Source organism: Salvelinus fontinalis, chromosome 37, assembly GCF_029448725.1.
Source record: "Salvelinus fontinalis isolate EN_2023a chromosome 37, ASM2944872v1, whole genome shotgun sequence".
Classification (NCBI taxonomy): Eukaryota; Metazoa; Chordata; class Actinopteri; order Salmoniformes; family Salmonidae; genus Salvelinus; species Salvelinus fontinalis.
Window position 1 is genome coordinate 31,596,561 of NC_074701.1, and position 14,149 is coordinate 31,610,709.

General features: G+C 41.3%; 1 protein-coding gene across 3 annotated transcripts; it reads right to left on the minus strand.

Moving 5' to 3' along the window:
- Positions 1-277: 277 nt before the first annotated feature.
- On the minus strand, positions 278-12,945 carry LOC129836522 (peroxiredoxin-like 2A). Of its 3 annotated transcripts, XM_055902818.1 has the most exons (7): positions 12,809-12,945; positions 7,315-7,545; positions 6,823-7,002; positions 6,237-6,328; positions 5,896-6,036; positions 2,904-3,068; positions 278-1,144 (listed from the first exon to the last, which is right to left on the minus strand). In XM_055902818.1, exons 2-7 carry the CDS (start codon positions 7,538-7,540, stop codon positions 1,049-1,051), a joined length of 900 nt encoding a protein of 299 aa, XP_055758793.1. In that variant the 5' UTR covers positions 7,541-7,545; positions 12,809-12,945; the 3' UTR covers positions 278-1,048. The 3 variants fall into 3 exon arrangements, with proteins under 3 accessions (XP_055758793.1, XP_055758795.1, XP_055758794.1); XM_055902820.1 differs by lacking the exon at positions 7,315-7,545 and having other exon boundaries at positions 12,809-12,929; XM_055902819.1 differs by lacking the exon at positions 12,809-12,945 and having other exon boundaries at positions 7,315-7,561.
- Positions 12,946-14,149: the final 1,204 nt, after the last annotated feature.

The following is a 14,149-nucleotide window of genomic DNA, read 5'->3' on the forward strand; positions in this document are numbered from 1 at the left end:
TCGGAAACATTGCCTTTAAATGTTCATCGTGCTGTAAGGCTAATATGCTGCACTACGGATTGAGTTCAGCCCCTACTACCTTTAGTACTCAAGCATGGACTGAGAAACTCTCCACTTGTTTCATAGGCCACCTTTGAAAATACAATAAGTAGCAGATTACGGTGCACAGCTGAGAAGTTGAAGTTGTGACTATGTTATGGAAACATACATCTACATATGTAAATGTTCAGAATGTATTCTAGAATGTCATGCCAGTCCAGAGAAGAAAAGAGAGGAGGATGGTGTGATGGGTTTATTGTGATTTGCACCCCGTCTCTCGCCAACCTAGCCATGGTGAGTATATTGAGGCAGTGTGTGTTTGGATATCAAACCTGCTCCCCTCGTCACTGAGTTTACAGTCAGGTCTTCATTAATAAACACACATTGACCACACGTACATTCATTCACAGGTATAACATGAAACACATAGCAAAGTTACAAGACTGACTTCACATACAAAATCCAGATGCAGAGAACCATGCATTCCTCAAGTTGAGTGACTTCAATACAAGTGTTCAAATGGAAGCAGTAGGGTCCCTGGTTGACAATAACTTAATTTAACCAGGTAAGTCATGAGAACACATCTTTTACAATAACAACCTGACCAAGACCGTAAGCCTACAGAACACTGTCTAGTTGGTACAACTTGGGAGTTTCCACATCTAGAGAAAATAGATGGGAATAAGGTCCACCTCATCTTCCAATGGGTTTATGAGTGCAGGGAGTTAAGAGGTCAGGATATTATAAGCAGTGGAGCTCATCATTCACCTGAGCATTCTAGAACATTCACATTGTTATTGAGGACGAGACACGTTCTATGATAGGCGGAGCTAGCAATAATAGAAATCATGTAAGGTTGGTGCAGGAGTACAGATATGAAAAAGTTTAAATGTCATACACAACTCAAAAACACTTGATGTTGGGATAAAGTTCTGTTGTGAATGAAACGGAGGCCTTTTTATCAGCGTTGATCTAATGCTACTAAGTTTGTGAACACAAAACTAACCATCTATTGCACTGGAACAATTCTCTTGACAGCCTGTAAAACATCTTCATTCTCCACTTTGTTGCCAAACTCCTCCTCCCTGTGCTCCAGAAGAATTCCCTGAGGAAAAAGTACAATTTTAAAAAAGGGACCTACATAATACCAAACAAGCTCACAACACAATGTAACAACAATGCTGCTGCTCTTGGTTTATGTGTTTGTATCAATATTGTCCTGGAGGACTTCCTTCCCTTGTCTCTGCTCATGGCCACTGATTACTGAGTTGATAACAGATAGTGTTTGTGTGCCTCATCTGCTGCACTTGATCCTTCATGGTTGAGTCTCTCCCCTCATACATGTGTCGGCAGTTGGACTCTAAAGGTGTCAGCATGCTTCAGTTAGGCTGGCACCCAGTAGAGTGCTAGCATTCTCCCTTAAAACCTCTTGATGCTAGGGGTCAGATTTTTAGACGGACTATTTCTCAGGTCTAGATCATAGAATATGCATATAATTTACAGATTAGGATAGAAAACACTCCAACATTTCCAAAATATTGTCTGTGCGTATAACGAAACTGATTCTGCAGGCGAAAACCTGAGAAAATCTAACCCAGAAGTGATTTATTTATCTTTTTAATCTGTGTTTCCTGGCCCGTCTTTCTTCCATTTAAAGGGGTATCAACCAGATTCCTTTTCCAATGGCTTCCTCAGGCTGTGACCAGGCTTTAGACATATTTTTCAAAATAAAAGCCTGAAACTGAGTGAGATCTTTCGAAACTAGTCAGGTGTCCTCTGATTAGTTCCTGCGCGCGAGAGGGGTAGCTCTCCATTTTCTTTATTGAATAGGTTACGGTCCGGTTGAAACATTATCGATTATGTTTGTTAAAAACAACCTGAGGATTGATTATAAACATTTGACATGTTTCTACGAACATTACGGATACTTTTTGGAATTTTCGTCGAACGGAGCGAGGCTTTGGTTTTCTGAACATAACGCGCAACCCAAATGGCGTTTTTTTGTTATAAAAGTAATATTTATAGAACAAAAAGAACATTTGTTGTGTAACTGGGAGTCTTGTGAGTGCAAACATCCGAAGATTATCAAAGGTAAGCGATTAATTATTGCTTTTCTGACTTTCGTGACCATGCTAATTTGGGGCTAGCTGTTGTAGCATTGATTGACACACGCACAAAATCTTGGATTGCTTTCGCTGCAAAGCCTATTTCCAAAATCTGACACGATAGGTGGATTAACAACAAGCTAAGCTGTGTTTTGGTATATTTCACTTGTGATTGCATGTTCATAAATATTTTTTGTAATATTTTGCGCCCTGCAATTCAGCGGTTGTTTAAGAAAATGATCCCGCTAAAGGGATCCGTAGCGCAGAGAAGTTAATAGACCTCTGCTTGAAAAACGAGAAAAAAAGCAGCAATAGTACTGTTTGTCCATTTTGAGACACTGTAGCCAGTATACATTACAGTTCCTCAAAATAGTCCGAATTAATCTAAGATAACTCAAGAAAGCTGTCATTCATTTTTACGTTTTTTGCTGAGGAGATCTTAGTTAAATGTAAAATTTGAATGAAAACGAGTCATCTTTTGTTGAATGACAAAGACTTTATTGGAGAATCCCTACTGTTGACCAATCACAGACGAAGGGGAGTAGACTTCGGCTTGCCTCAAGAAAAAATTGTGCCCGAACAGCCGAAAAAACGCTTACCGAAGTCAAAAATGAATAAAAACGCCACAAAATGTGGTCATATATGCACAAACTCTTACTGTTTCGGCTGGGAAGAATACAGACACCTTAACAGCTCCAGTTAATAATTCCCAGCTGTGGCTGAGCATACTCCATTGATGCACAGCCGTGTGTGGGGTACCTGGTTCCCCGCTCCGATGACAAACACGCCTCCCAGGACGAAGCCCTCCCCCAACATGTTGCCCTGGTAACCGGCCTTCCAGGCCCGCATGAAGTTCTGCCACACCCCCAGACGGATGAAGCCCAGCCCCCCCATCTTCCTCTGTATTGGGCCATAGAAGTGGTGCTGCAAAGAACACAAGTAAACCAATCAATCAACGGAGAAAAGAAAACTCAAAACTCAGGCACAGACAATATCTACACATGGTTCAGCTCCTCTCCTTCATAGCAGGCCTGTGTAGAAATCTATTCAAACATGTTCACAGTTCATTAAAGGCCAGTGCAGATGAAGGAATGGAGACAAGGAGAGGAAGCCTTTGTTAGACTATTGAGATGTACCCATAGTCAAGTCAGTCTCACCTTCTATAGACTATTGAGATGCACCCATAGAGAGTCGGGGTGTTTCTCAAAATGCATACTACCATGCTCCGAGCACACATATTGAGCATGGGAGGGTCGGAGTCAAAATCAAAGTATGCGAAACGGAGCATGGCGGACACTTCTCTAATGCGTACTCCGTTTGTACAGTTGAAGTCGGATGTTTATATACACATTAGCCAAATACATTTAAAGTTTCAGTTTTTCACAATTCCTGACATTGAATCCGAGTAAAGATTCCCTGTCTTAGGTCAGTTAGGATCACCACTTTATTTTAAGAATGAAATGTCAGAATAATAGTACAGAGTGATTTATTTCAGCTTTTATTTCTTCCATCACATTCCCAGTGGGTCAGAAGTTTACATACACTCAATTAGTAATTGGTAGCATTGCCTTTAAATTGTTTAACTTGGGTCAAATATTTTGGGTAGCCTTCCACAAGCTTCCCACAATAAGTTGGGTGAATTTTGGCCCATTCCTCCTGACAGAGCTGGTGTAACTGAGTCAGGTTTGTCGGCCTTCTTGCTCACACACACTTTTTCAGTTCTGCCCACAAATTTTCAATAGGTTTGAGGTGAAGGCTTTGTGATGGCCACTCCAATAACTTGACTTTGTTGTCCTTAAGCCATTTTGCCACAACCTTGGAAGTATGCTTGGGGTCATTGTCCATTTGGAAGACCCATTTGTGACCAAGATTTAACTTCCTGACTGATATCTTGAGATGTTGCTTCAATATATCCACATAATGTCCCTTCCTCATGATGCCATCTATTTTGTGAAGTGCACCAGTCCCTCGTGCAGCAAAGCACCCCCACAACATAATGCTGCCACCCCGTCCTTCACGGTTGGGATGGTGTTCTTTGGATTGCAAGCCTCCCCCTTTTTCCTCCAAACATAACAATGGTCATTATGGCCAAACAGTTATATTTTTGTTTCATTTCTCCATGTGCAGTTGCAAATCGTAGTCTGGCTTTTTTAATGGAGGTTTTGGACTAGTGGCTTCTTCCTTGCTGAGCGGCCTTTCAGGTTATGTCGATATAGGACTTGTTTTACTGTGGATACAGATACTTTTGTACCTGTTTCCTCCAGCATCTTCACAGGGTCCTTTGCTGTTGTTCTGGGATTGATTTGTACTTTTCACACCAAAGTACGTTCATCTCTAGGAGACAGAACACGTCTCCTTCCTGAGCGCTGTGATGGTTGCCTAGTCCCATGGTGTTTATACTTGCATACTATTTTTTGTACAGATGAACGTGGTACCTTCAGGCATTTGGAAATGGCTCCCAAGGATGAACCAGTCTTGGAGGTCTACAATTTTTTTTCTGAGGTCCTGCCTATTTCTTTTGATTTTCCCATGATGCCAAGCAAAGAGGCACTGAGTTTGAGGGTAGGCCTTGAAATACATCCACATGTACACCTCCAATTGACTCAAATGATGTCAATTAGCCTATCAGAAGCTTCTAAAGCCATGACATCATTATCAGGAATTTCCCAAGCTGTTTAAAGGCACAACTGGAATTGTGATACAGTGAATAATAAGTGAAATAATCTGTCTGTAAACAATTGTTGGAAAAATTACTTGTCATGCACAAAGTAGATATCCTAACCGACTTGCCAAAACTATAGTTTGTTAACAAGAAATTTGTGGAGTGGTTGAAAAACGAGTTAATGACTCCAACCTAAGTGTATGTCAACTTCCGAATTCAACTGTACATATTTTAAAGCATGCATTGATGCAAGCTTCAACGGAAAGTATACAAAGAAATATGACGAAACAACAAAATTACGCAAAATGTTTTGAAATCAATGGCGGCCATTTGAGCTGAAGCGTGAGAAAATACACTTCAACATGTTCACATCTCATAAAGTGTTGTAGTCAGGCAACATACTTTATCTTAATACGTTAATAAATACATGCTGTGTTAATTTCGGCATGTTTACCTGCCTACGTACCGGAGATCACAAGCCCATAATAAGTCAATAGGGCTAACTGGCAAGCTAGCCAGATAGCCACGAAGAATTGTTAGCTAGCTAATCACGAAGAATTGACATAATATTCGTTGTAGGTCATTATCTGGTTAGCTACATATTTACGATGCGCATAGCTGATATTTATGAGGTAAACGGTTGCTTTGTGTATATCTTGTTTTGTCACTTCTGCCATTCTTGTCCTGGCTGGAAGATGGTTCAGTGAATGGGTAAGTTAAGTCCATAGTAAGTCAATAGGGCTAGCTAGCTAGCCACAAAGAATTGGTAGCTACCCACAAAAAATGTACATCTAACTTGCATAACATTAGTTTTAGGTCATTTTTGTCTGTTTAACTAGCTGGATAGCTAGATTATTCAGATTCACTTATACCTAGCTGATAGTTGTGAAGTAAAACATTTTCTTTGTGTATATCTTGTTTTGCCTATTATTGTCCTGGCTGGAAGAAGGTTCAGTGAATGAGGAGATACAGCGTGAGATAATACAGTAGGGGTGTACCAGTGCTTCTCAAATGTATCGTTTTATGCACTTGGAGCATGATAGTGTGGAGCACGGTAGTATGCATACTGAGAAACACCCAGGGTCTCACCTTCTCGTCTACATAGATGTCCCCAGCGAAGTGCGGTCGGAAGTCCTGGATCTCCGTGCCGATGTTCTCCTTCACCACGGCAACTAGAGGGACCCCGAGATCCTCAAGCTGGGTCTTCAGAGAGGACAGCTTGGAAGCTTCCTACACACACAATTAGTACAATTTCATTAATAGGATGGGGTCTTGTTTATTCTCCTGATGCATACAGCGGAATCTACACAACAAAAACATATGGAGTGGAATATAGACTTGATTTAAGACAATTTCTGACATTTTGGATGAACTTTCCCTGTAAGTAAAAAAGCTGACTATACTGTATAGTATCAGTGACATCACTTCACCTCTCTGCACAAAAATCATCCGGGCCGTCGTACAGCCATGACTACTGCTCCCGTCTTCTCCCACAGAGCTTTGGCCTTTATGGTGTTCTCATCTGCAGGACACACACATATACGCAGGTGATGCATTGGTACCTGGGCTCTGCAGTGTGACAATTTTGGTCGCATATGCGCCTAAATATTTTGCTGTGCGACCTGGATAAAAACTATTCTTGGAGCACCAGTGTGCCTAGACCATTTTTTTTTTAACCACCCAGATAATAATTGTAATAATTAGGCTTTGCTCTACCATTGTTTCCGAGTGTCGCAGGAAAAAAGCGAGCGGATATTCGTTAGCATATTATGGACCACAAAATGCCTTGCTCAGAGCTATGCAAAAGATATTCAGAGTTCTATAAACTCTGAGATTTCAAATCTTAACAGCTGCCATGTTGGCCCCAAAAGCTCTAACCTTGCTACATTCTAGTATGAATGTAAAACAGAATGTCATTGTCATACTGTAGAATGTTTGGTGCCAATATGATCGACAGTTTTCTGCACTTTCCAGCCATGCCCAGTAGGTGAAGTAGTTGAACCAGGGCCCTCGTACCGTCTCCAGTGGAGCGGAGGTCTGCGTCCTCCAGGTACTCCAGCGAGGCCTGGGCAGCCTTGGTCAGACACAAGTCAGTGTTGGCCAGAAGGATTCCAACGATGGCAACTCCTAAGGTCCCCAGACCCAGAGACCACATCCCCATCTCAAACAGCTCCACCTCGAGGCCGGAGGACAACCCTGCAGCCAAAAAAAAAGAACAAACATGATTATCAGAGTGATTTATTGTTCTTAGGGAAGGAGAAACTAAGAGGAACCAGAGCCTAGAGAAGAGGGCCGGTCTTCTTACTCTGTCATGCCACACGTACATGTCTAATGATTTCTGGTACTGTTAGATAATGGTACTTTACTGTTAGCGAGAGGCAACATTCCTAGGCATGGGTTAGGAAGGTCAGGGTCACTGATATAGGCAATAAGACAAGTAAAGGGACCTAGCCTATTACAAACTCCATGCAATGTGTCACTAGAGTGAGATAATGTAATGCTCCTTGCCTGATTTGGGCTTGTTAGGGTCAGGGATGGATGAGGCTGTGCTGAGGTGAAAGTCTTTTAGACAAGGAAGTCTGGCTGTAGGGTTCGTCTGGCTAGAGGGTTGTCTGTTGTGAATGGCACCCCCCAGAGGCAGGGAAGAGATGTGCAGAGTCTGAGATAGCCTCCATCTGGCCCTTAGGGCTTTAGCGGAGCATCTGGAGAGGGCCTGGACCACTGCCAGGGCCATGGTGACTGTATAAACACAACCTATCAGAACTTTCTCTGACTCTTATAAAACAGATGTTCTCTGAAGAGACAACAAGAAAACAGAAGCCTTCATCGTGAGCGTGAAATCACTCGTGTTTGAAAGATGGCATGGGAACATGCAACTACTGTTAGGAAGTAGTGACCGATGTTCAAACAGTAGGCTAAAAACGATGTTTTTGTTTATCTTTTCAGAGACAGCCTAGGTAGGGCTGGCACAATTACCATATAACCGTGAGTTATGGATGAAGACCATCATGAAAATAAATTAACCTTCACAACCCCCCCAAAAAAGATATAAAAATACAAAACAGCTGACTGAAAAGTGTGACAAGTTGAATGGTAAACTGATGGGTACACTCAATGGCTGCGTGGTATTGTGATGCAATAATTGACATGGTAATATAGAATGTTAATTAAAATGTTAAAGGTTGACTCAGCGAAATGACATTGCCATGAGCAGCACTGCCGATATTGAGATGAGCGAGATGCAAGACTTCGCTCTCACACAGTCACACACAGTATCTGCGCATGTGCACGGGTTCCCTTCACACTGTCACAGCGTGGAAGCCAGGGAACCAAAACAGCGGAGAAGTTGAGCCTCACACTTCAACCCTCTTAGTTGTAGCGGAAATTGACCCACTATGCTGTTTACTTTCTGGATCTACATCATATTGCTGAGTTCACCTTTAACTGATGTGGCTCATGTAATGGAATTTATTTGTGGTAATGTCAGTTGAGTTGAATCAACAAATCACAGCACAAATTCCAACTTCTACTTCTTGCTTTGCGCCTCGCAATGGCCACCAGTCCATCCATTATGCCATCATTGGGCTTGTTCGACATTGCAGGCGAAGGTACAGATAACTGCCGCCTTACGGATCTACAAAGAACCTTGCATCACAATGAACTACTCATTATTATTTGTAGATCAGTCACAATTTAACCATGATACATTTCGATTTTGATCCTCTCCAACAAGGCCAACAACTTGGATGGGGTTGCCCATTATATTTCTATGGCTGCACGTGCAGACAGGAGCAGAGGAGAAAAACATGCATCCTTTTTTATTTTGCTAATCGAACGTTTATTACGGTGACTGAGGTCATTTGGCTGGCCAATAGATGCTGTAAAGAGGTCAATGGACCGCAGACCTCGGGGGATAGAAGAAGGACGCTAGATTGGCGCACATTCAACAATTCTGATCTAACAAAGTGGATATTCGTTTTTTTTGCTGTAATGCAGGTAATTAGTGACGATGACATGAACATATATTGGGGTAGACATCCATACAAGCATTATACTCTTATTTTTACCGAAACATAGTGTGAAATACACATAAACAATAGCTTAAATTAGGAGATTCGGGATTTTTCCCACACGCATTTCCATGTTCTGGTCGAGTTCCATTAACCTCTTTACCTCATTTTTTACCGTCATCCAAAAATCCATGACTGTCACAGTCCTAAGGTACAGTGGGCCGTTGACTAAGAAAAGGAAGAACTACACTTTAACTGTGTGTAAAACTTTCACTCTGGTCAGTATTGTCTGGATGGGTCAGTTCAGTACAGTAATAGTATATTATAGTTCCGTACATTATATTTGACTCAACTCTAGTGTGCTGTACTGTGCATTGTACTAAACTCTATTCTTCTGTATAGTTCAGGACTGTACTCAACTTTTTTTTACTGTACTGTGCCACCCACACTTGTGAAACATAGACATCTACGATTGCTTCAAAAACGACTTATGTGGACGTTGAAATCAAGACCAGGGCAGACGGACCATATTTCACCGTCCATGGATGTCCGGTGTCGGTCGGTACGGATGCTGGTTACAGCAAATTGAAAGAGAGAGGTGACATTAACCGGAGAGACAGAGAGAGAGAGAGAGAGGTGACATTAACCGGAGAGACAGAGAGAGAGAGAGAGAGAGAGGTGACATTAACCGGAGACAGAGAGAGAGAGAGAGAGGTGACATTAACCGGAGAGACAGAGAGAGAGAGGTGACATTAACCGGAGAGAGAGAGAGAGAGGTGACATTAACCGGAGAGAGAGAGAGAGAGGTGACATTAACCGGAGAGACAGAGAGAGAGAGAGGTGACATTAACCAGAGAGACAGAGAGAGAGAGAGAGAGAGGTGACATTAACCAGAGAGAGAGAGAGAGAGAGAGAGAGAGGTGACATTAACCGGAGAGAGAGAGAGAGAGAGGTGACATTAACCGGAGAGACAGAGAGAGAGAGAGAGGTGACATTAACCGGAGAGACAGAGAGAGAGAGAGGTGACATTAACCAGAGAGACAGAGAGAGAGAGAGGTGACATTAACCGGAGAGACAGAGAGAGAGAGAGAGAGAGAGAGAGAGGTGACATTAACCGGAGAGACAGAGAGAGAGGTGACATTAACTGGAGAGACAGAGAGAGAGAGGTGACATTAACTGGAGAGACAGAGAGAGAGAGGTGACATTAACCGGAGAGACAGAGAGAGAGGTGACATTAACCGGAGAGAGAGAGAGAGGTGACATTAACCGGAGAGACAGAGAGAGGTGACATTAACCGGAGAGACAGAGAGAGAGAGGTGACATTAACCGGAGAGACAGAGAGAGAGAGGTGACATTAACTGGAGAGACAGAGAGAGAGAGAGAGAGAGAGGTGACATTAACTGGAGAGACAGAGAGAGAGGTGACATTAACCGGAGAGACAGAGAGAGAGGTGACATTAACCGGAGAGACAGAGAGAGAGGTGACATTAACTGGAGAGACAGAGAGAGAGGTGACATTAACCGGAGAGACAGAGAGAGAGGTGACATTAACCGGAGAGACAGAGAGAGAGGGATGGGTTGTCCAGGCTGTTTTCAATTTTGCTTTGACCACCAGACGACAGAAAGATTGAAAAAAAAAAACTGTTATGATTTGGTTCAACCAAATAGATATCAGTAAAAAAACTAACTAATTGATAGGTCTACCTTTACTTGTTACTTCTGTTAACTTTCATTATTGTCCCTCATGAGGGAGAGAAATTAGAAAATATCTTAAAGATTAGTGTGTTTTTGGTAACGGAATTTCAAGGCACAGGACAATGTTTCTTAAACTTACACAAGGCAAATAATTTATCCAAACGAAATATAAGTGTTGATATTAGTTGCCAGGGGTCTTTACTTCAACATTATTGTGTGTTGATGTACAGAGATGGGTAAGCTGACAACGTCACGCTTCAATGAGGCAGAAGTCTGCGTTATTGTGTTTCTGGACGGTCAGACAGCTAGCTAATGACAAGAAACTGCCATGTGGGGAATAGTAACTCCTTTCAGCTTGTTAAATCTTGTTCTTGAAACCATGTCTTGTTTTTAGGTGTTTTGACTGATTTCATGTCAATGCTAATATGGCAAAAATAAATTATAGCTAGCTAATCAACAACTAGCAATGTATTTGAGCGACAACAAGTGGCTCATTGTGCAAATGTATTTGTTTTCAATGAACATTGGAGACTGAATATAGTTGACATGTTGCAAACAATCTAACCAACCCAGTCTGTTTTTCCCCATAGTTGTGCACTTGTGGGTTTTGTTGCTGAACAACCAACCCGTCTATTTCCAATACATTTGAAGACTTTTTCTGGTAGATGTATTCTAAGACTCCTTTTCTATCTGTTTGGCTATCGCTTATATCAAAGCCGCCGCTTATTCCTTATATTTAGGATAGAAAATGGTTGAACATCTTATTTATCAAAAATATAATCTCTTAGCTTTCATTGGTCACCAGATTTGACATTCTCCTATGAACTTCACATGTTGGTGCTCATGGGTCCTTTTGGAAATGACCTTAGGCATTGTTTAATGAATGACAGCAAACCTATTGGTCTACATTACATTTCCTCAGGAAACTGATGGACATGACTAAGTTACAAACATATGAACTGCTCCGTTTGTTGTGGCTTATCTTTAGACCATCAAACTGTACTGGGCTGTTAGTCACAGTATGTGGTTATAAAGTTACGGGTGTGACACACATACACACCCTAATGTCTCAGACCATAGCTTGGCTAATCCTCCTTCCCCTTGTATAAGCAAGAGGGGCCTTAACATACAATGTTAGACCGTACACAGTGAATCATCAGTATAGTCAACTGAGGATAATTATTAGTAGTCTATATGAACAAAATACTGTTACTGTATTGTCAGGGCTTGCTTAGACATGGATTTTTCAACATCTGGATCATTCAGGTATTTTCCATTTTCTCTGAACAAGACAGTCTGAATGGTCCACCAAATGCTTAGGCCTACATGCATGCAATATATGTGAAACCAAACAACACAAACCTACACGTATGGTCATTCTAAAAATACTAAAATTCCATTTTCAAACATCGATTCATTTATCAAACAATCACCCACTGAAGGTGTGCACTCATTTACCTCAAGTTCAGCTCATTCAATCCCAATTACTCTGTTCTGCACTTCACCGTGACTTGACAGTCTTGACTAACTACTGCAGTGTGACTTTCCCTTCTCAGAGTGAGGACAAAGGCCTGAACCCTAATGAGAACAGCAACCAATAGACTACCTGGCAGCCGCGCATGAACTGATTGAGTGGATTCCATATAGATAGATAGTGGAAAGGAATGTTTACATTGTAACTGTAAGCTTAGCTATACTGATTTATAGAGTGACAATGAGTTGAGAAACGGACTGTTATTATTGACAACGAAAATATGAGAACATAGGATCGATTATCGTGACAAAATTTAAATGGAAAGTAGGCTAGTTACAGATCTGAATATTAACTGAATTCTGCACCTTCTTATTCCTTGTCTTATTTCAAATTGAGTGACATAAATTATTAAATGTGGCTTCCCATGCAAACCCTTTCGAGACAATTTTGCAGCGCTCAACTGCCATGCAATCTGACATAGATAGCTTGCCTATTTGATAAGTAACCTTGAGGTCCACTAAAATACAGACAATCATGTTGACTGATAAGTGGCATTATAAAGTACACTTTACTAGCTAGCTAAATCTATGTTGGCATTCTTTGATTAATGGATTAAATAGGCCAAGTATAAGTTAGTAATAACAATGACACTTAACGTTAGTTTGTTCACTTTGTAGACCACATTTGGGCTAGCCATCTAGCTAGCTGGCTATCTAGGTTAACGCTAGCTAGCTGCATGATGACGTTAGCTTGCTGATTGAAATAATTCTCGCGACAAAATGTTTAACAATATTTCAAATAATGTATAAAGGAATGATACTCACAAATATTGTGTTGAAGGAGAAGAGTGCAATTGACGTCTCCGGTCAAAATATCTAAATTTGGCGTAGGTGTATCAGTTGATCAAGATAAATGGATTAGTCATTGCAGGGAAACTAATCGCACAAGATAACACGGACCTTGGACACAAATCAAGTTTATTTTTGTACAATAAAAACCTATTGACAGATTAATTGTTGTGAAAAAAAATGATACACTGAGGTGTAATGTACCGACAATGCGTGTCCACACACACACACACACCAGAGGTGGTAAATTCTGGTAACAGAGTAATTAGAATTACATGTTCATGAACAAAAAGCAGGGTTACTATTTACCAATTAGTAACAGTTTGGCTGTATATATCACAGTTATGTTTTCAGTAGACAGATAAACACCCAACCCTGTGCCCATGTCCCCTGCATACACACCACACAGCCCATACACACAGCACCCCCACCAACACACACACAAAGCCTAACACAGTCACACACTTCTCAATAAATCTGATAACAAATCTTACTTCCAAGGTAGGCCTACACCTGAGCTTGTTTACATTGTAATGTTATTTTTGGTGTTGATGAGTTACTCTAGTGATGGGAGGATAAACTGCACAATTTCCAGTAAATAATTAGGCTCAAAAGAGAGATTGACTGGCCCCAGTGATGAACTGAGATGAATTGGAACTCTGACTGCGAGCCATGGCTAATTGCCCAATATCAGTGCCAACCTCACTAATGCTCTTGTGGCTGACAGGAAGCAAGTCCCCGCAGCAATGTTCCAACATCTAGTGGAAAGCCTTACCAGAAGAGTGGAGGTTGTTATAGCAGCAAAGGAGGGACCAACTCCATATTAATGCCCATGATTTTGGAATGAGATGTTCGATGAGCAGGTGTCCACATACTTTTGGTCATGTGTGTACTTCCGGCTTCATGTGCCATTGGGAGTTTTCCATAGAAATATGTGGAGGACGTCAGCGCTATCACCATCTACTGGCTTTAATGTCTATAGTTTACACAGCCAGCCCAATTCTGATATATATATTTTGGTCTTTTGACCAATCACATCAGATCTTTTCACATCAGATTATTTTTCAGAGCTGATCTGATTGGTCAAAATAACACATTTTTGGGGAAAGAGAGTATAATTGGGCTGCCTATGTGTAAACACTGTCATGGTCATTCAGGTGACTCTCCTGATGATTAAAGCAGTAGCTGAGATCATAAAAAAAAGATGATCAAAGATAGGAATGGAGAATAACATACGAGTGTTATCTTGTTCCATAACAGCTAAATATGCTATTAAGCAAAGGAATTCCTTCAATCACACTTCTTGTGCAATCTACA